The 21,176-nt window shown below is 44.0% G+C and overlaps 1 protein-coding gene across 1 annotated transcript in view; it reads left to right on the top strand.

The window, feature by feature from the left end:
- The window catches only part of ATP4A (ATPase H+/K+ transporting subunit alpha), a 94,060-nt gene that overhangs the window by 23,670 nt on the left and 49,214 nt on the right, over positions 1-21,176 (top strand). Inside the window, exons 2-11 of the mRNA XM_073655568.1 lie at positions 4,468-4,602; positions 5,291-5,350; positions 5,426-5,629; positions 9,460-9,573; positions 9,702-9,836; positions 9,970-10,087; positions 18,053-18,321; positions 18,451-18,649; positions 18,736-18,845; positions 18,934-19,068. Coding sequence (XP_073511669.1) covers positions 4,468-4,602; positions 5,291-5,350; positions 5,426-5,629; positions 9,460-9,573; positions 9,702-9,836; positions 9,970-10,087; positions 18,053-18,321; positions 18,451-18,649; positions 18,736-18,845; positions 18,934-19,068 — 1,479 coding nt within the window. The remainder of the gene's footprint in view (positions 1-4,467; positions 4,603-5,290; positions 5,351-5,425; positions 5,630-9,459; positions 9,574-9,701; positions 9,837-9,969; positions 10,088-18,052; positions 18,322-18,450; positions 18,650-18,735; positions 18,846-18,933; positions 19,069-21,176) is intronic.

Genomic DNA, 21,176 nt, shown 5'->3' with positions numbered 1-21,176 from the left:
GGGCAGTATTATAGTAGTTATATTCCTGTACATAGGGGCAGTATTATAGTAGTAATATTCTTGTACAAAGGGGGCAGTATTATAGTAGTTATATTCTTGTACATAGGAGCAGTATTATAGTAGTTATATTCTTGTACATAGGAGCAGTATTATCGCAGTAATATTCTTGTACATAGAGGCAGTAATATAGTAGTAATATTCTTGTACATAGAGGGCAGTGTTATAGTAGTTATATTCTTGTACATAGGGGGCAGGATTATAGTAGTTATATTCTTGTACATAGGGGCAGTATTATAGTAGTTATATTCTTGTACATAGGGGCAGTATTATAGTAGTTGTATTTTTGTACATAGGAACAGTATTATAGTAGTTATATTCTTGTACATAGGAGCAGTATTATGGTAGCTATATTCGTGTACATAGGGACAGTATTATAGTAGTTATATTCTTGTACATAGGGGGCAGTATTATAGTAGTTGCATTCTTGTACATAGGAGCAGTATTATAGTAGTTATATTCTTGTAAATAGGAGCAGTATTATAGTAGTTATATTCTTGTACATAGGGGGCAGTATTATAGTAGTTATATTCTTGTACATAGGGGCAGTATTATAGTAGTTGTATTCTTGTACATAGGAGCAGCATTATAGTAGTTATATTCTTGTACATAGGAGCAGTATTATAGTAGTTATATTCTTTTACACTGGAGCAGTATTATAGTAGTTATATTCCTTTATATAGGCAGTAGTATTATAGTAGTTATATTCTTGTACATGGGAGCAGTATTATAGTAGTTATATTCTTGTACATAGGGGCAGTGTTATATTCTTGTACATAGGGGCAGTATTATAGTAGTTATATTCTTGTACATAGGGGCAGTATTATAGTATTTATATTCTTGTACATAGGAGCAGTATTATAGTAGTTATATTCTTGTACATAGGAGCAGTATTATAGTAGTTATATTCTTGTATATAGGGGCAGTATTATAGTAGTTATATTCCTGTACATAGGGGCAGTATTATAGTAGTAATATTCTTGTACAAAGGGGGCAGTATTATAGTTATATTCTTGTACATAGGAGCAGTATTATAGTAGTTATATTCTTGTACATAGGAGCAGTATTATAGTAGTTATATTCTTGTACATAGGAGCAGTATTATAATAGTCATATTCTTGTACATAGGAGCAGTATTACAGTAGTTATATTCTTGTACATAGAAGCCAGTATTCTAGTAGTTATATTCTTATACACAGGGAGCAGTATTACAGTAGTTATATTCTTGTACATAGTAGCAGTATTATAGTAGTTATATTCTTGTACATAGGAGCAGTATTACAGAAGTTATATTCTTGTACATAGGGGGCAGTATTATAGTACTTATATTCTTGTACATAGGAGCAGTATTATCGCAGTTATATTCTTGTATATAGGGAGTAGTATTATAGTAGTTATATTCTTGCACATAGGAGCAGTATTATAGTAGTTATATTCTTGTACATAGGGGGCAGTATTATAGTAGTTATATTCTTGTACATAGCGGGCAGTATTATAGTAGTTATATTCTTGTACATAGAACCAGTATTATAGTAGTTATATTCTTGTACATAGGGGCAGTATTATAGTAGTTATATTCTTGTACATAGGGGCAGTATTATAGTAGTTATATTCTTGTACATAGGGGCAGTATTATAGTAGGTATATTCTTGTACATAAGGGGCAGTATTATAGTAGTTATATTCTTGTACATTGGGTGCAGTATTATAGTAGTTATATTCTTGTACATAGGGGCAGTATTATAGTAGTTATATTCTTGTACATAGGAGCAGTATTATAGTAGTTATATTCTTGTATATAGGAGTCAGTATTATAGTAGTTATATTCTTGTACATAGGGGCAGTATTATAGTAGTTATATTCTTGTAAATAGGAGCAGTATTATAGTAGTTATATTCCTGTATATAGGAGCAGTATTATAGTAGTTATATTCTTGTACATAGGAGCAGTATTATAGTAGTTATATTCTTGTACATAGGAGCAGTATTATTGCAGTAATATTCTTGTACATAGAGGCAGTATTATATTAGTTGTATTTTTGTACATAGGAACAGTATTATAGTAGTTATATTCTTGTACATAGGAGCAGTATTATAGTAGCTATATTCTTGTACATAGGGACAGTATTATAATAGTTATATTCTTGTACATAGGGGGCAGTATTATAGTAGTTGTATTCTTGTACATAGGAGCAGTATTATAGTAGTTATATTCTTGTACATAGGGGCAGTATTATAGTAGTTATATTCTTGTAAATAGGAGCAGTATTAAAGTAGTTATATTCTTGTAAATAGGAGCAGTATTATAGTAGTTATATTCTTGTACATAGGGGGCAGTATTATAGTAGTTATATTCTTGTACATAGGGGCAGTATTATAGTAGTTATATTCTTGTAAATAGGAGCAGTATTATAGTAGTTATATTCTTGTAAATAGGAGCAGTATTATAGTAGTTATATTATTGTACATAGGGGGCAGTATTATAGTAGTTATATTCTTGTACATAGAGGCAGTATTATAGTAGTTGTATTTTTGTACATAGGAACAGTATTATAGTAGTTATATTCTTGTACATAGGAGCAGTATTATAGTAGCTATATTCTTGTACATAGGGACAGTATTATAATAGTTATATTCTTGTACATAGGGGGCAGTATTATAGTAGTTGTATTCTTGTACATAGGAGCAGTATTATAGTACTTATATTCTTGTACATAGGGGCAGTATTATAGTAGTTATATTCTTGTAAATAGGAGCAGTATTATAGTAGTTATATTCTTGTAAATAGGAGTAGTATTATAGTAGTTATATTCTTGTACATAGGGGGCAGTATTATAGTAGTTATATTCTTGTACATAGGGGCAGTATTATAGTAGTTATATTCTTGTAAATAGGAGCAGTATTATAGTAGTTATATTCTTGTAAATAGGAGCAGTATTATAGTAGTTATATTCTTGTACATAGAGGCAGTATTATAGTAGTTGTATTTTTGTACATAGGAACAGTATTATAGTAGTTATATTCTTGTACATAGGAGCAGTATTATAGTAGCTATATTCTTGTACATAGGGACAGTATTATAATAGTTATATTCTTGTACATAGGGGGCAGTATTATAGTAGTTGTATTCTTGTACATAGGAGCAGTATTATAGTAGTTATATTCTTGTACATAGGGGCAGTATTATAGTAGTTATATTCTTGTAAATAGGAGCAGTATTATAGTAGTTATATTCTTGTAAATAGGAGTAGTATTATAGTAGTTATATTCTTGTACATAGGGGGCAGTATTATAGTAGTTATATTCTTGTACATAGGGGCAGTATTATAGTAGTTATATTCTTTTATACAGGAGCAGTATTATAGTAGTTATATTCTTGTATATAGGCAGTAGTATTATAGTAGTTATATTCTTGTACATAGGGGCAGTATTATAGTACTTGTATTCTTGTACATAGGAGCAGCATTATAGTAGTTATATTCTTGTACATAGGAGCAGTATTATAGTAGTTATATTCTTGTACATAGGAGCAGTATTATAGTAGTTATATTCTTTTACACAGGAGCAGTATTATAGTAGTTATATTCTTGTATATAGGCAGTAGTATTATAGTAGTTATATTCTTGTACATAGGAGCAGTATTATAGTAGTTATATTCTTGTACATAGGGGCAGTGTTATATTCTTGTACATAGGGGCAGTATTATAGTAGTTATATTCTTGTACATAGGGGCAGTATTATAGTAGTTATATTCTTGTACATAGGGGGCAGCATTATAGTAGTTATATTCTTGTACATAGGGGACAGTATTATAGTAGTTATATTCTTGTACATAGGGGGCAGTATTATAGTAGTTATATTCTTGTACATAGGAGCAGTACTATAATAAAATGTAATATAAAATACACAATTACTGTTTTTAACACAATAGGAATAATAGTTACTGTGTGATTGATGTTTGTGTCCTTTCTCCTGTTCTCTCCTGTGTTCTGCACTTTATGTAAATATTTCCATTGTATTTAGTATCAGGCTATCGGTCAGTGATAAGATTCTGCAGGTCTGATCAGCGTCTTCTCTGCTGATGACATTGTAGCGATATTGGAGGTCAGAATCCACACTACCACTAGAGCATTAATTCTCCACAACAGGTAGAGGAGACTTTGTTGCAGCACAGAATACTGTACATTCCTCTTATCAGTTAGACCTGTTGGGTGATAGTGTTGCACATGGAGGACTTGGCAGATGTGAGGATCCTCGGGGATGATGGGCATGATTGTCCATAGTAGAATCACACAGTGACGCCCAGTACAGGTCCACATGGCACACGGGTATAACTTAAAGTGGACGCCGCTCCGGTCCGCTGCGACGCTTTGCAGGATGATGACGCTTTCTTCATCTTTATCCCCACACAGGAGGATTATGACATGTACTCGGTGGAGGCCGGGAGGGACGGGATGGGGGAGATGGACGTGAAAATCAAGAAGAAAGGAGGAAAAGGAATGAAGAAAAAGGAAAAGCTGGAGAATATGAAGAAGGAAATGGACATTGTAAGGAGTCACCGGGGTGTTGGGGGACGGGGTAGTGTAAGAATTCAGGAGCTCATAGTCCCATTTTTGACTTCTGCTCCATTCACATCCAAAGCTGCATTCAAAATTCTGCTGAATTCCTGTTAGCTCTCAGGTTGCAGGACATCAGGTCTCTGTATTGCATTGTGGGATTTGCAGTGTAAGATCTCAGGTGTACACGGTATGTATCAGTTTAATGCTTCCAAAGCAGCTGACAGAATTATGAATGCAGCTCTGGATGTCGCCAGATAGGGAAAGCAAAGTATATGACTTCACTTACGCACCCCCTACCCTTTCTGCCAGATGACGCTGTCCCTTTAATTGACAGTGATGTAACGTGATTTCGGCATTTCTTAGCAATTTCTATAAGGTGTTAGATGCAAATTATGGCAGCCATTGCTCCATCCTGCGGTCGACAGTGAGGAAACACCTGCTACGTATCACAACGGTCAAAAAATACCAAACCTGCAGCCAGCTTTTGTTCACAAATGTAGTGCTATCTATTGTTCTCTGTTATCAGCCATTAGGAAAGTGGCTTGATTGTTGCACAGGGGGGTGCAATCTGTTGCTCTCTGCTATCAGCCATGTCAGGTGGGGGGAGGATATAACTCATGTGCTGATGGTCGCTTGCCTGTTATATAGGTTGTCTCACTGTCTGTGACTCTTCTAGGATGACCATGAGCTGACCATCGAGGAGCTGGAGATGAAGTACCAGACCAGCATCTCCAGAGTATGTAAGATCCTGCACCCTGTGCTAACCCTGTGATGGACGCACAGAATATACACCATATATATATACCCGCAGGGCATGAAGAGCAGCTATGCCGGCGAGATCCTGATCAGAGATGGCCCCAATGAGCTGAAGCCCCCAAAAGGGACCCCGGAGTACGTGAAGTTTGCCCGGCAGCTGGCAGGAGGACTGCAGTGTCTGATGTGGGTGGCTGCCGTCATCTGCCTGATCGCTTTCGGGATCCAGTGTTCGCAGGGGGATCTGACCAGCGCGGACAATGTGAGCCTTATTTGTGTGCCCCTTGTTTTCCAAATGCATACCACCATGTAGTGCTCAATAGTCACCACATAATAGCACCGTACAGTGCACAGAGAATACTGCCATACAGCCACCACATAATACCACCATACAGTGCACAGACAATACTGTCATACAGCCACCACATAATACCACCATACAGTGCACAGACAATATAGTCATACAGCCACCACATAATACCACCATACAGTGCACAGACAATATTGTCATACAGCCACCACATAATACCACCATACAGTGCACAGACAATACTGCCATACAGAGACCACATAATACCACCATACAGTGCACAGACAATACTGCCATACAGAGACCACATAATACCACCATACAGTGCACAGACAATATTGTCATACAGCCACCACATAATACCACCATACAGTGCACAGACAATATTGTCATACAGCCACCACATAATACCACCATACAGTGCACAGACAATACTGCCATACAGAGACCACATAATACCACCATACAGTGCACAGACAATATTGTCATACAGAGACCACATAATACCACCATACAGTGCACAGACAATACTGTCATACAGCCACCACATAATACCACCATACAGTGCACAGACAATATTGTCATACAGAGACCACATAATACCACCATACAGTGCACAGACAATACTGTCATACAGCCACCACATAATACCACCATACAGTGCACAGACAATATAGTCATACAGCCACCACATAATACCACCATACAGTGCACAGACAATATTGTCATACAGCCACCACATAATACCACCATACAGTGCACAGACAATACTGCCATACAGAGACCACATAATACCACCATACAGTGCACAGACAATATTGTCATACAGCCACCACATAATACCACCATACAGTGCACAGACAATATTGTCATACAGCCACCACATAATACCACCATACAGTGCACAGACAATACTGCCATACAGAGACCACATAATACCACCATACAGTGCACAGACAATATTGTCATACAGAGACCACATAATACCATCATACAGTGCACAGACAATACTGTCATACAGCCACCACATAATACCACCATACAGTGCACAGACAATATTGTCATACAGAGACCACATAATACCACCATACAGTGCACAGACAATACTGCCATACAGAGACCACATAATAGCACCATACAGTGCACAGACAATACTGCCATACAGAGACCACATAATAGCACCATACAGTGCAGACAATACTGCCATACAGTCACCACATAATACCACCATACAGTGCACAGACAATACTACCATACAGAGTCCACATAATACCACCATATGTTGCACAGACAATACTGCCATACAGTCACCACATAATACCACCATATGTTGCACAGACAATACTGCCATACAGTCACCACATAATACCACCATACAGTCCAGACAATACTGCCATACAGTCACCACATAATACCACCATACAGTGCACAGACAATACTGCCATACAGTCACCACATAATACTGCCATACAGTCACCACATAATACCACCATACGGTGCACAGACAATACTGCCATACAGTCACCACATAATACTGCCATACAGTGCAGACAATACTGCCACACAGTAACCACATAATAGCACCATACAGTGCACAGGCAATACTGCCATAAAGTCACCACATAATACCACCATACAGTGCACAGACAATACTGCCATACAGAGACCACATAATAGCACCATACAGTGCACAGACAATACTGCCATACAGTCACCACATAATACCACCATACAGTGCACAGACAATACTGCCATACAGTCACCACATAATACCACCATACAGTGCAGACAATATTGCCACACAGTAACCACATAATACCACCATACAGTGCACAGACAATACTGCCATACAGTCACCACATAATACTGCCATACAGTCACCTCATAATACCACCATACGGTGCACAGACAATACTGCCATACAGTCACCACATAATACCACTATACAGTGCAGACAATACTGCCAGTCACCACATAATACCACCATACAGTGCAGACAATACTGCCATACAGTCACCACATAATACTGCCATACAGTCACCACATAATACCACCATACGGTGCACAGACAATACTGGCATACAGTCACCACATAATACCACCATACAGTGCAGACAATACTGCCAGTCACCACATAATACCACCATACAGTGCAGACAATACTGCCATACAGTCACCACATAATACTGCCATACAGCCACCTCATAATAGCACCATATGGTGCACAGACAATACTGCCATACAGTCACCACATAATACTGCCATACAGTGCACAGACAATACTGCCATACAGCCACCACATAATACCACCATACAGTGCACTGACAATACTGCCATCCAGTCACCACATAATACCACCATACAGTGCAGACAATACTGCCAGTCACCACATAATACCACCATACAGTGCAGACAATACTGCCATACAGTAACCACATAATACCACCATTCAGTGCACAGACAATACTGCCATACAGTCACCACATACCACCATACAGTGCACAGACAATACTGCCATACAGTCACCACATAATACTGCCATACAGTCACCACATAATACCACCTACGGTGCACAGATAAAACTACCATCCAGTCACCACATAATACCACCATACAGTGCAGACAATATTGCCACACAGTAACTACATAATACCACCATACAGTGCAGACAATACTGCCACACAGTAACTACATAATAGCACCATACAATGCACAGACAATACTGCCATACAGTCACCCCATAATACCACCATACAGTGCAGACAATACTGCCAGTCACCACATAATAGCCCCATACAGTGCACAGACAATACTGCCATACAGTCACCAAATAATACCACCGTACAGTGCACAGACTATACTGTCATACAGTCACCAAATAATACCACCATACAGTGCAGACTATACTGTCATACAGTCACCAAATAATACCACCATACAGTGCACAGACAATACTGCCATACAGTTACCACATAATACCACCATACAGTGCACAGACAATACTGCCATAGTCACCACATAATACCACCATACAGTGCACAGACTATACTGTCATACAGCCACCACATAATACCACCATACAGTGCACAGACAATACTGCCATACAGTCACCAAGTAATACCACCATACAGTGCACAGACAATACTGCCATACAGCCACCACATAATACCACCATACAGTGCACAGACAATACTGCCATACAGCCACCACATAATAGCACCATACAGTGCACAGACAATACTGCCATACAGCCACCACATAATAGCACCATACAGTGCACAGACAATACTGCCATACAGCCACCACATAATACCACCATACAGTGCACAGACAATACTGCCATACAGCCACCACATAATACCACCATACAGTGCAAAGACAATACTGCCATACAGCCACCACATAATAGCACCATACAGTGCACAGACAATACTGCCATACAGCCACCACATAATACCACCATACAGTGCACAGACAATACTGCCATACAGTCACCTGATAATACCACTATGCTGCATTCTAATAATATTGCCACATTATGTAATCATGCAGCGTTAAAATAATACAACACATCTTGTGTGACAGCACAGGGCACACACCGCTGACCCCGGGAACAGACAATGATTTGGAGATTTTAACTGATGGAGCAGTTTTTTCCTGGAAAGTCTCACTGGAGTCTGCCATCATTGTGTCATCGTCTTCTCTCCTCATACTAGAACAGTTCTGTAGATGGTTGGCTTTATGGGATTGGTGGGACATAAAGTTCTATCTTCTTCCTCCAGTTGTATTTGGCCATCACCCTCATTGCCGTCGTGGTCGTCACCGGTTGCTTTGGTTATTACCAGGAATTTAAGAGCACCAACATCATTGCCAGCTTCAAGAACCTCGTGCCTCAGGTATGACACGTGATGTTCACCAGATTGTATCCGGTCCACGTGATTCCTACCAGCTACATAGCTCACAGATTAATATGAAAAAGCTCCAGGCCGTTGCTCAGTGTTGATGCCTGTAATTTTGGTTACAGCAAGCCACAGTAATACGAGATGGGGAAAAGTTTCAGATCAATGCCAACCAGCTGGTGGTGGGAGATCTGGTGGAGATAAAGGGTGGAGATCGTGTACCGGCGGATATCAGAATTATCACATCACAGGGCTGTAAGGTAAAGTTCCCTTCAATCACCTCTCTTGATGTTCTAAAGAAAATCTGGTTATCCGGCCAATCTTCTAATGGCCAACTTGTAGGTTTGGAAACTTGGAGATAGGTTGTCATGCTAAGCCTTCCTCGTGTTCCAGGTGGATAACTCCTCCCTAACTGGTGAATCCGAACCCCAGACTCGATCTCCGGAATATACCCATGAAAGTCCTCTGGAAACAAGGAACATTGCCTTCTTCTCCACCATGTGTCTAGAAGGTAAAGTTTGATATAGAATATCTGATGGTCAACCACGTCTTAGAGTGGAGTCTATTGTTACGGAGGTCCGATCCCTACGAGGAGCCATTGGGGTGGTAAACTCTAGGCTTATGGTGGGTCGTCACATCTGGACTTGTGGTGGAGTAGAACTATGGATTTCTTCTTCCAATAGTTTTTATTATTTTAACAAACAATAAAAGCAAAAAGAAAGAGAAGGGAAAGAGAGGAAGTGGAATCCAAAGTAGCTTTTTTAGAAGGTTGTGGAGGAGCTCAGACAAACGGCATCTGTCAGGCAAAAGGTATTTTTCCCTGAATTTTTAAAAATGAGATATGTCTCAAAGAAAAAGGAAAAACCCCCACCCCCTATCCGTTTGTAAGAGAAGACATAGAACTCACTTTTGCTTTCCCCCAAACCAGGAATCTTTATGACCCGCCATAAAACCTCAGTCCAGAGCAAGCACTGGTACAAACCGGAAAGTCCCTCCAAAAAACCCCATTGTTTAATTGTACAAACGTTTAATGTCGATTTTAATAACGTACAGGTCCAACAGAAACATCGGGACCACTTTTTTGGAATGCTTAAATTTTTCCCATTACAATAGTATAACTTGCATAACTGAGGAATGACCGGGAACTGAGATAATGAATTCTGATAGCAATTTCATATTTGAACTCTATCTTCATGAATATTGGTGACGGTCAAGATGATGTCTCCCTCTTGGATGTGGGACCCCCCCCCCCACACCAAGATATGAAATCTGAAGGATTTTTTAGGTCTTCTGTAGCAGGGTGGGCTCGCAAAGCCGAGCCCCCGTGGGAGGTACATAATGGGTGTCTCCCAGAGTTTTGGCTGCTTGCTAAAAACCAGATCGGCCATTTTTCAAGTATTTCTTCTCAGGGACGTCGAACGCACGCACATCACGCGGCGTAAGAAGAATCACCTCTAATTCCCCGGGGAGCCGTCCCCCCCCACAGAATCTGAGACCATCACCTTGTGAAGCAGGTTTTGCTATTACTTATCCCTTTTATTTTAATAGCTGTTTATGCATACATGTAAATTGTCTCCTTTATAATATCTTGTATATATTTTGTAAACACTGCCCACTTTTGGGAGTAAATCATTATTATTTACCAGCTTCGTTCTTCTTGTCCTATGTCAAGCAAACACGTTCCTCACCCGCTAATTCACGTTACCTAATGGGTACCCGATCCACCTGTTAAGCGATCGGTGGTGGCAGTATACCAGTATTTATGTGATATTGTGGTTTGAGGGTGGCTGGTCGGAGGTATATATACGTTCCTGGAAGGAACTGGTGGTATATATACGTCCTGTCACATCACGTGCCGCAATAGTCGACATAAATTAGAGCAGCTGCACCCGTGCTTATCCTCGGTCAATGCCGTGTTTGACCAGCAGGATAAGGGGGCGCCAGAGAGCTGCAAGGTCTGACCCAAGTGGGTGTCGTTTTCCTGACAAATTGGTGGCAAGCGGTGGGATCATAGGACATTAGTGATCTGGTTTGAGCAATCATTCCTCTCACTAAAAGCTTGCACGGTTCTTACCTGGACCCTGCACAAAAGCTTTGAAGATCGAACTCAGTGTTTATTAGATCTGAGACAATACTGTATGTGTAGCAGTTACCCCTACCCTTCTTCGGTTTTTCTTTTTTATTCTTATTTTGGTGATCATGGTCGTAGTTGGGGAGCCCTGGTATCACCAGCAGAAAAAGGACACTCTTATTGGAATATGTATAACCAGAGGCATTGACCACCGCGACAAAAACAGAGAACAAATGGCTGCTGCACTGGTGCAACTGGAGACCGAGCAAGCCCTTCTCCAGACCTCAGCAGGGCCAGAGGTCAGCTGAGATATGGACAGTACTGCTGCAGGGGTCTCACCTGTAGACGCACGTCGAGTCAGCGACCAGGGCAGCGTGGACCCCTATCTGCAGATGGCTCTACAGCAACTTCCTGGAGAGGATCATGAAGGACGGCTGAGAGTAATTCAACAGCACCAGGAGGCCGAGAGAGCCCAGCGAGAGGCCGAGAGAGCCGAGCAGCGAGCGGAGGCCCAAGCTCAGAGGGCCCATGAACTGCAGATGGCCCAACTCGGGATCCCAGCATCCACCTCACGGAACGGTGAGACCAACAATGCGACCTTGTTTAAGCCCCGTCCAGAGCATTTTCCTGTGATGGAAAAGGACGGCGACCTCGACACCTTTCTGAGGGGTTTTGAAAAGACTTGCAGACAATACCAGCTGCCTGAGGAACAGTGGGCGCGATACTTAACTGCAGGGCTGCGAGGCAAAGCTCTGGATGTGTTTGTGGCTCTTCCTCCGAGCCTCGATGGGAACTATGATGCCATTAAGCAGGCCCTAATCCAGAGGTTCCAACTGACCCCTGAGGTGTACCGTAAAAAGTTCCGGAGCCTCCAGCGTGGACCGCATGACAGTTACAGCGATGTGGTGCATGGGCTCCGGACCAACTTTGAGCAGTGGATCCAAGGACTGTCAGCGACCACCTTTGAGCAGCTAAAGGATCTGATGGTGAAAGACCATTTCCTGCATCTGTGTCCGACTGAGGTACGGCAGTTCGTGATGGATCGAGAGCCACCAGATGCCAATAAAGCAGCGCAGATCGCAGACACCTACGAGGCCAACCGGAGACCAGAGGTGCGGAAGCCGGTCGTCGCCAGCTGGAAAGGGGGTAAGCCATCAACCACCATCCCTACCCCTGCCAGCCGACCTTCCGGAGGCCTTTTTCCCGTTACCAATGCCCGGCCTTCATCTGATGCCCGCAGGTGTTATTTCTGCAACCAGACTGGTCATCTCAGCGCCACTTGCCCAGAGAAGCAGAGGAAGAACCCCCCATCCAAGGCCCCAGGGCCTAATGCTTCAGTTCTTTTGGTGGGTGGGCCGGTTGGGAGGGCCTGTGAAAACTTTCAGTCTGTCAGGGTGGGGGACACTCTCACTGTAGGCCTCAAGGACACTGGGGCCGAACGAACCCTCATCCGACCCGAACTGGTGTCCACTGAAGAGCTTATTCCGGGAAAGACCCTGACTGTCACCGGGATTGGGGGCGTCCGATGCCCTTTGCCCATGGCCCGGGTTTTTATTGATTGGGGTGCGGGGAGTGGGGTGAAGGAAGTGGGAGTATCCAAAAACCTACCTGCAAATGTTTTGTTGGGAACTGATTTGGGGAGGATGCTTGCTTATTATGTCCCTAACACCCCTCCCAGATCTGATACGGTTGGTAAAGTTAATGCTGATACTGTGAATGTCAATGCTTTACCTGATGATGATGATGATGATGTTGTTGTATTGGAAGGTGCATGAGAACTCAGCCATGTCACTCTGCGGGGTGATATTGCTGAGGATCCCCTAGCAGGAGCAAAGGTCAGTGCCAAGGGTAATGGGGAGAGGCACGAGGACCATGAAGCAGGTGGTGCTGTGCCAGTGACCAGTGTCACAACAGAAGGTGACCTGGCTGATAGTCGCTGCCCCATACGTAGCACTGTGCCTGAGGTAATGGAGGATGATGGAGAAGTAGTTCTCATGGCCTCGCAGGCTAATGAGACGGTGTTGTTCCCCGGGGAGACGGCCTATATAGCCGCTGTTACCCGCAGTCAGAGTGCCCAGAACGCAAGTAACACCCTGCCTTCTGGACCCTCCTCGGACAGAGGAATAACAGGATCAGGTATGGACCCAGAGCCGGACCCAGAGCCGGTCCCAGAGGGTCCCAATGAGGACGTGGCCTTAACCTCACTTCTGGCTTCCTCCAGCCAGGAGTTTCAGGCAGCTCTGGACTCACATGCTAGCCTGGAGACGTTAAGGAGCCTCGCTGAGAAACCCACCTCCGAGTCGGATAAGGAGAGGGTATTCTGGGACAAAGGGAGGTTGTACCGGGAGACAGTTACCTGTACACCCCAACAGGAGTGGCTGAGGGAAAGACAGCTGGTCGTCCCCTACCAATTCAGGGACGAGTTGTTGCGGATCGCCCATGAAATTCCACTCGCTGGACACTTGGGGGTCAGCAAAACCAAGGTCCGGCTGTCTCATCACTTTTATTGGCCCAAAATGAGGACAGATGTGGTGAACTACTGTCGCTCCTGTACCACGTGTCAAAGAGTGGGAAAGTCAGGGCCGGCCCCCAATGCCCCCCTGATCTCTTTGCCAGTGATAGAGGAGCCTTTCCAGAGGATTGCTGTGGACATTGTGGGACCACTGGCCATGCCCAGCAGCTCTGGAAAACGTTTCATCCTTACCGTGGTAGACTATGCTACCCGGTATCCGGAGGCAGTAGCCCTGTCCTCAATTAGGGCGGATAAGGTGGCAGACGCCCTCTTGGCCATCTTTTCGCGAGTAGGATTTCCCAGGGAGATGCTTACCGACCAGGGGACCCAGTTCATGTCACGCTTAATGGAGGCCCTATGTAAGAAAATGCAGGTGCAGCATTTGGTATCGAGCGCGTATCACCCACAGACCAATGGTTTGTGTGAGCGATTCAACGGTACCCTCAAACAGATGTTAAAAATGCTGGTTGAGACCCAGGGTCGCGACTGGGAGCGTTACCTCCCACACCTGCTATTTGCTTACAGAGAGGTTCCACAGGCCTCAACGGGGTTCTCCCCCTTTGAGCTCCTGTATGGCAGGCGTGTCCGAGGACCCCTTGGTTTGATAAGGGAATTCTGGGAAGAAGAGCCGAGCTCCCGAGGAGTGTCCATCGTGGAGTATGTCATGCGCTTCCGTGACAAGATGCAGACCTTGACGCAGTTGGTGCATGACAACATGGCGCAAGCCCAGGCTGACCAGAAGCATTGGTACGACCAGAACGCCCGAGAAAGGACCTACCAGGTGGGTCAGAAGGTGTGGGTGCTGGTCCCCGTACCAAAGGACAAGCTTCAGGCGGCCTGGGAGGGCCCGTACGTCATTCACCAACAGCTCAACCCGGTCACCTACGTGATCACACTTGACCACGAGCGGGGTAGGCGGAAGGCGTTTCACGTTAATATGATGAAGGCTCATCAAGAACGTGGAACCTGCGTCCTACCGGTCTGCAACCTGCCCGAGGATGGGGAGGATGACCCCCTCTTGGACATGCTCGCCCAAGCGAAGGCCAGCGGGTCCCTAGAGGATGTAGAGCTAAGCGACTTGCTAGCCGCAGACCAGAGGTCTCAGATGCAAGCAGTGCTGAAACCCTTCCAAGCAGTGTTCACCAACCTGCCTGGCAGGACTGAAGTGGCGGTCCATGAAGTGGACACCGGGAATCATGCCCCACTCCGGCGGACAGCCTATCGGATCTCCGACGAGGTGCAGCATGTCATGCGCCAGAAGGTCGAGGAGATGCTGCAGTTGGGGGTGATTAAGCGGTCCAAGAGCGCGTGGGCCTCACCTGTGGTCCTGGTGCCTAAGAAGGACCGGACCACCCGGTTCTGTGTGGACTACAGGGGGCTCAACGCTATCACCGCCTCTGACGCACAACCAATGCCACGCATTGAGGAGCTGCTGGAGCGGTTAGCCAGCGCGAGCTATCTCTCCATTATGGATTTGAGTCGGGGATATTGGCAGATTCCCTTGAGCCCCGGGGCCCAGGAGAAGTCCGCCTTTATCACCCCCTTCGGATTGTATGAATCCACGGTCATGCCTTTCGGCATGAAAAATGCCCCTGCCACGTTCCAGCGAATGATCAACCACCTGCTCCAGGGACTGGAGAGGTATGCAGTGGCGTACCTGGATGACACTGCCATCTTCAGTCCCACCTGGGAGGATCACCTCGAGCATCTGCAGCAGGTGCTCGGGCGCATTCACCAGGCGGGCTTGACCATCAAGCCGGGAAAGTGCCAGATGGGCATGAACGAGGTCCACTACCTGGGGCACCGGGTAGGTGGGGGTACTCTGAAGCCAGAGCCTGGGAAGGTGGACGCTATCGTGTCCTGGCCCACCCCCAGGACCAAGAAGCAGATGCAGTCCTTCTTGGGCACCGCAGGGTACTATAGACGCTTTGTACAGGACTATAGTAGCCTTGCGAAGCCCTTGACAGACCTCACCAGGAAGAGCCTACCCCATTCCGTCAAATGGACGGATGAATGCGAGGTGGCCTTTAGGGCTTTGAAGACTGCCCTGAGCAGCTCTCCTGTACTAAAGGCGGTCAACGGCACACGGCCACTCTTGGTACAGACAAACGCCAGTGAGTTTGGCCTCGGTGCTGTACTCAGCCAGGTCGACTCGGGGAACCAAGAACACCCCGTGTTGTACCTAAGCCGGAAACTGCTGCCGAGGGAAGTGGCCTATTCCACCATAGAGAAGGAGTGCCAGGCCATTGTATGGGCCCTCAACCGCTTACAGCCTTACTTGTACGGGCGCCCCTTCACTGTCGTGAATGACCACAACCCCCTGAGTTGGCTGCACACCATGTCAGGTGCCAACGGAAGGTTGTTACGCTGGAGCCTCACCCTCCAGCAGTACGACTTTACCGTTCAACACCGCAAGGGCATCGAGCATGGCAATGCCGATGGGTTGTCCCGGCGAGGGGAGCCTCTAGACATACGCTTGGAGGAGTACCAGAAGGTCCTACCTCCATAGCGCAGTCTAAAAGGGGGAGGTGTCAGGCAAAAGGTATTTTTCCCCGAATTTTTAAAAATGAGATATGTCTCAAAGAAAAAGGAAAAACCCCCACCCCCTATCCGTTTGTAAGAGAAGACATAGAACTCACTTTTGCTTTCCCCCAAACCAGGAATCTTTATGACCCGCCATAAAACCTCAGTCCAGAGCAAGCACTGGTACAAACCGGAAAGTCCCTCCAAAAAACCCCATTGTTTAATTGTACAAACGTTTAATGTCGATTTTAATAACGTACAGGTCCGACAGAAACATTGGGACCACTTTTTTGGAATGCTTAAATTTTTCCCATTACAATAGTATAACTTGCATAACTGAGGAATGACCGGGAACTGAGATAATGAATTCTGAGCTTCTGAGCGTCATAGCAATTTCATATTTGAACTCTATCTTCATGAATATTGGTGACGGTCAAGATGATGTCTCCCTCTTGGATGTGGGACCCCCCCCCACACCAAGATATGAAATCTGAAGGATTTTTTAGGTCTTCTGTAGCAGGGTGGGCTCGCAGAGTTTTGGCTGCTTGCTAAAAACCAGATCGGCCATTTTTCAAGCATTTCTTCTCAGGGACGTCAAACGCACGCACATCACGCGGCGTAAGAAGAATCACCTCTAATTCCCCGGGGAGTAGTCCCACCCCACAGAATCTGAGACCATCACCTTGTGAAGCAGGTTTTGCTATTACTTATCCCTTTTATTTTAATAACTGTTTATGCATACATGTAAATTGTCTCCTCTATAATATCTTGTATATATTTTGTAAACACTGCCCACTTTTGGGAGTAAATCATTATTATTTACCAGCTTCGTTCTTCTTGTCCTATGTCGAGCAAACACGTTCCTCACCCGCTAATTCACGTTACCTACCAGGTACCCGATCCACCTGTTAAGCGATCGGTGGTGGCAGTATACCAGTATTTATGTGATATTGTGGTTTGAGGGTGGCTGGTCAGAGGTATATATACGTTCCTGGAAGGAACTGGTGGTATATATACGTCCTGTCACATCACGTGCCGCAATAGTCGACATAAATTAGAGCAGCTGCACCCGTGCTTATCCTCGTGTTTGACCAGCAGGATAAGGGGGCGCCAGAGAGCTGCAAGGTCTGACCCAAGTGGGTGTCGTTTTCATGACAGCATCTGCTCTGGACCTTCAGCAAACCACAATCCCCTTCATGGATTTCTTAGTAGGGCATTTAGTTGGTATCTATCGCTGAAGACCAACATTTTGGGTCATATTTAATTGTCCACGGCACATTGTTTACATTAAAAGGTAAAAATCCAAAAATCTTGATGTGCCATATTCAGTTTACAATCAACACAAATAACTTTTCTTGGCCGCTTCACAGGAACTGCCACCGGAATAATTATCAATACCGGCGACCGTACCATCATTGGTCGTATTGCCAGCTTGGCATCAGGTGTGGGGAATGAGAAGACACCAATCGCCATTGAGATTGAGCACTTTGTGGACATCATCGCCGGTTTGGCCATCTTCTTTGGAGCTACCTTCTTTGTGGTGGCCATGGTTATCGGCTACCCCTTCCTCCGTGCCATGGTATTCTTCATGGCTATTGTGGTAGCCTATGTCCCTGAGGGTCTTCTGGCCACTGTTACGGTGAGAACCCTACAGACCAGGCACAATGGTCAAAATGAGCAGGTGGACCACCACGAGTGGATCTGTCATAGCATTTGTTGCTTCTGGCCAATCTCATGGGATTCTGACCTTCTGATTCTCTGCCTTCAGGTTTGTCTGTCTCTTACTGCCAAGCGTCTTGCCCGAAAAAACTGTGTAGTGAAGAATCTTGAGGCTGTGGAAACCTTGGGCTCTACATCAGTCATCTGCTCAGACAAGACAGGAACTTTAACCCAGAATCGGATGACCGTGTCCCACTTGTGGTTTGACAACCAGATCCATTCAGCTGACACCACTGAGGACCAGTCAGGTGACCTCTAAACCCCACCAGTAATAGAGAAGCCCCAATAATATAGAACATTTGTTTCATAATAACGTAATGTTCTCTCTTTTCAGGACAAAGCTTTGACCAAACATCGGACACTTGGAGAGCTCTGAGCAAGGTGGTCAGTCTCTGTAATAGAGCCGCCTTCAAGGGAGGGCAAGAAGGAGTCCCAGTACCCAAGGTGAGGACCAACAAAACCACTTCAAGGTATAAAATCTAAACTAGACACCAAAAGAGTGTATGACCAAAAATATCATCTCACCCTACAGCGCATCGTTATCGGAGACGCCTCCGAGACAGCTCTGCTGAAGTTCTCCGAGCTGACAGTCGGTAACGTCATGGAGTACCGAGAACGCTTCAAGAAAGTGACAGAAATTCCCTTCAACTCCACCAATAAATTTCAGGTAAGAAAGAAGGATACTGATAAATCAACTATAGAGAAATACAGAGGGGGTAATAAGTATTTGATCCCTTGCTGTTTTTGTAAGTTAGCCCACTGACAAAGACATGAACAGTCTATAATTTTAAGGGAAGGTTAATTTTAACATTGAGAGATGGAATATCCCCCCCAAAAAATCAAGAAAATCACATTGTTTAAATTTGATAATTTTTTTTGCATTTTGCAGTGAGAAATAAGTATTTCATCCCCTACAAACCATTATGAGTTCTGGCTCCTACAGACCAGTTAGACGCTCCTAATCATCTCGTTACCTGCATTAAGGACAGCTGTCTAACATAGTTACCTATATAAAAGACTCCTGTCCACAGACTCAATTAATCAGTCAGACTCTAACCTCTACAACATGGGCAAGACCAAAGAGCTTTCTAAGGATGTCGGGGAGAAGATCATAGACCTGCACAAAGCTGGAATGGGCTACAAAACCATAAGTAAGACGCTGGGTGAGAAGGAGACAACTGTTGGTGCAATAGTAAGAAAATGGAAGAAATACAAAATGACTGTTAATTGACATCGATCTGGGGCACCATGCAAAATCTCACCTTGTGGGGTATCCTTGATCATGAGGAAGGTGAGAGATCAGCCTAAAACTACACAGGGGGAACTTGTTAACGATCTCCAGGCAGCTGGGACCACAGTCACCAAGAAAACCATTGAAAGCACATGACGCCTTAAAGATCTAAAATCCTGCAGTGCCCGCAAGGTCCCCCTGCTCAAGAAGGCACATGTGCAGGCCCGTCTGAAGTTTGCCAATGAACACCTGGATGATTATATGAGTTATTGGCAGAAGGTGCTGTGGTCAGATGAGACAAAAATTGAGCTCTTTGTAATTAACTCAACTCGCCGTGTTTGGAGGAAGAAGGATGAGCACAACCCTAAGAACATCGTCCCAACCGTGAAGCATGGTGGGGGAAACATTATACTTTGGTGGAGCTTTTCTGCAAAGGGGACATGACGACTGCACCGTACTGAAGGGAGGATGGATGGGGTCATGTATCGCAGGATTTTGGCCAACAACCTCCTTCCCTCAGTAAGAGCATTGAAGATGGGTCGTGGCTGGGACTTCCAGCAAGAAAATGACCCAAAACATACAGTCAAGGCAACAAAGGAGTGGCTCAAAAAGAAGCACATTAAGGTCATGGAGTGGCCTAGCCAGTCTGCAGACCTTAATGCCATAGAAAACTTATGGAGGGCATTGAAGCTCCGAGCTGCCAAGCGACAGCCTCAAAATCTGAATGATTTAGAGATGATCTGCAAAGAGGAGTGGACCAAAACTCCTCCTGACATGTGCGCAACCCTCATCATCAACTATAAAAAAAACTCTGACTGCTGTGCTTGCTAACCAAGTATTAAGTGTTGTTTGCCAGAGGGATCAAATACTTATTTCTCACTGCAAAATGCAAATAAATTTATCTAATTTATACAATGTGATTTTCTTGATTTTTTTTGGGACATTCTATATCTCAATGTTAAAATTAACCTACCCTTAAAATTATAGTTCATGTCTTTGTCAGTGGGAAAACTTACAAAAACAGCAAGGGATCAAATACTTATTTCCCCCACTGTTATCTAGTATTAGGAGGAACATTAGTAATTTAGTAGAATTTCTAATAATTGTAGTAATAACAGTTGTGGCAATAATCACAGTAGTAGTTTTATAAATTGTAGTAGACGTAGTTATATAAGTAATAATCATAATAGTGATAGTAGATATCGTAGTTGTAGCAATAATATCACTAGTAAAGTAGGATTCATTGTAGTGGCTGTAGAAGTAGCTCTTAGATATCATAGACGCTGTAGTAATTGTTCCACTTGTAGAAGTACAGTACAAACCAGAAGTTTCCATACACTATGTATAAAGACACATCTCCATGTTTTTCTCAATATCTGACATGAAATCAGAATAAACCTTTCCCGTTTTAGGTCAGTTAGGATTACCATCATTTTTTCATATTTGCCAAATGCCAGAATAATGAGAGAGAGAGAACGTTTTAAGGCATTTTTATTACTTACTGCAAAGTCAAAAGTTTCCACCCATTTCATTAGTATTTGGTA

The sequence above is a fragment of the Phyllobates terribilis genome, unplaced genomic scaffold, assembly GCF_046119375.1.
Source record: "Phyllobates terribilis strain yellow unplaced genomic scaffold, ASM4611937v1 Scaffold_12__6_contigs__length_324123572, whole genome shotgun sequence".
Taxonomy (NCBI): domain Eukaryota; kingdom Metazoa; phylum Chordata; class Amphibia; order Anura; family Dendrobatidae; genus Phyllobates; species Phyllobates terribilis.
Note: the sequence above shows the minus strand (reverse complement) of the source record. Positions and strands in the feature narration are given on the sequence as shown.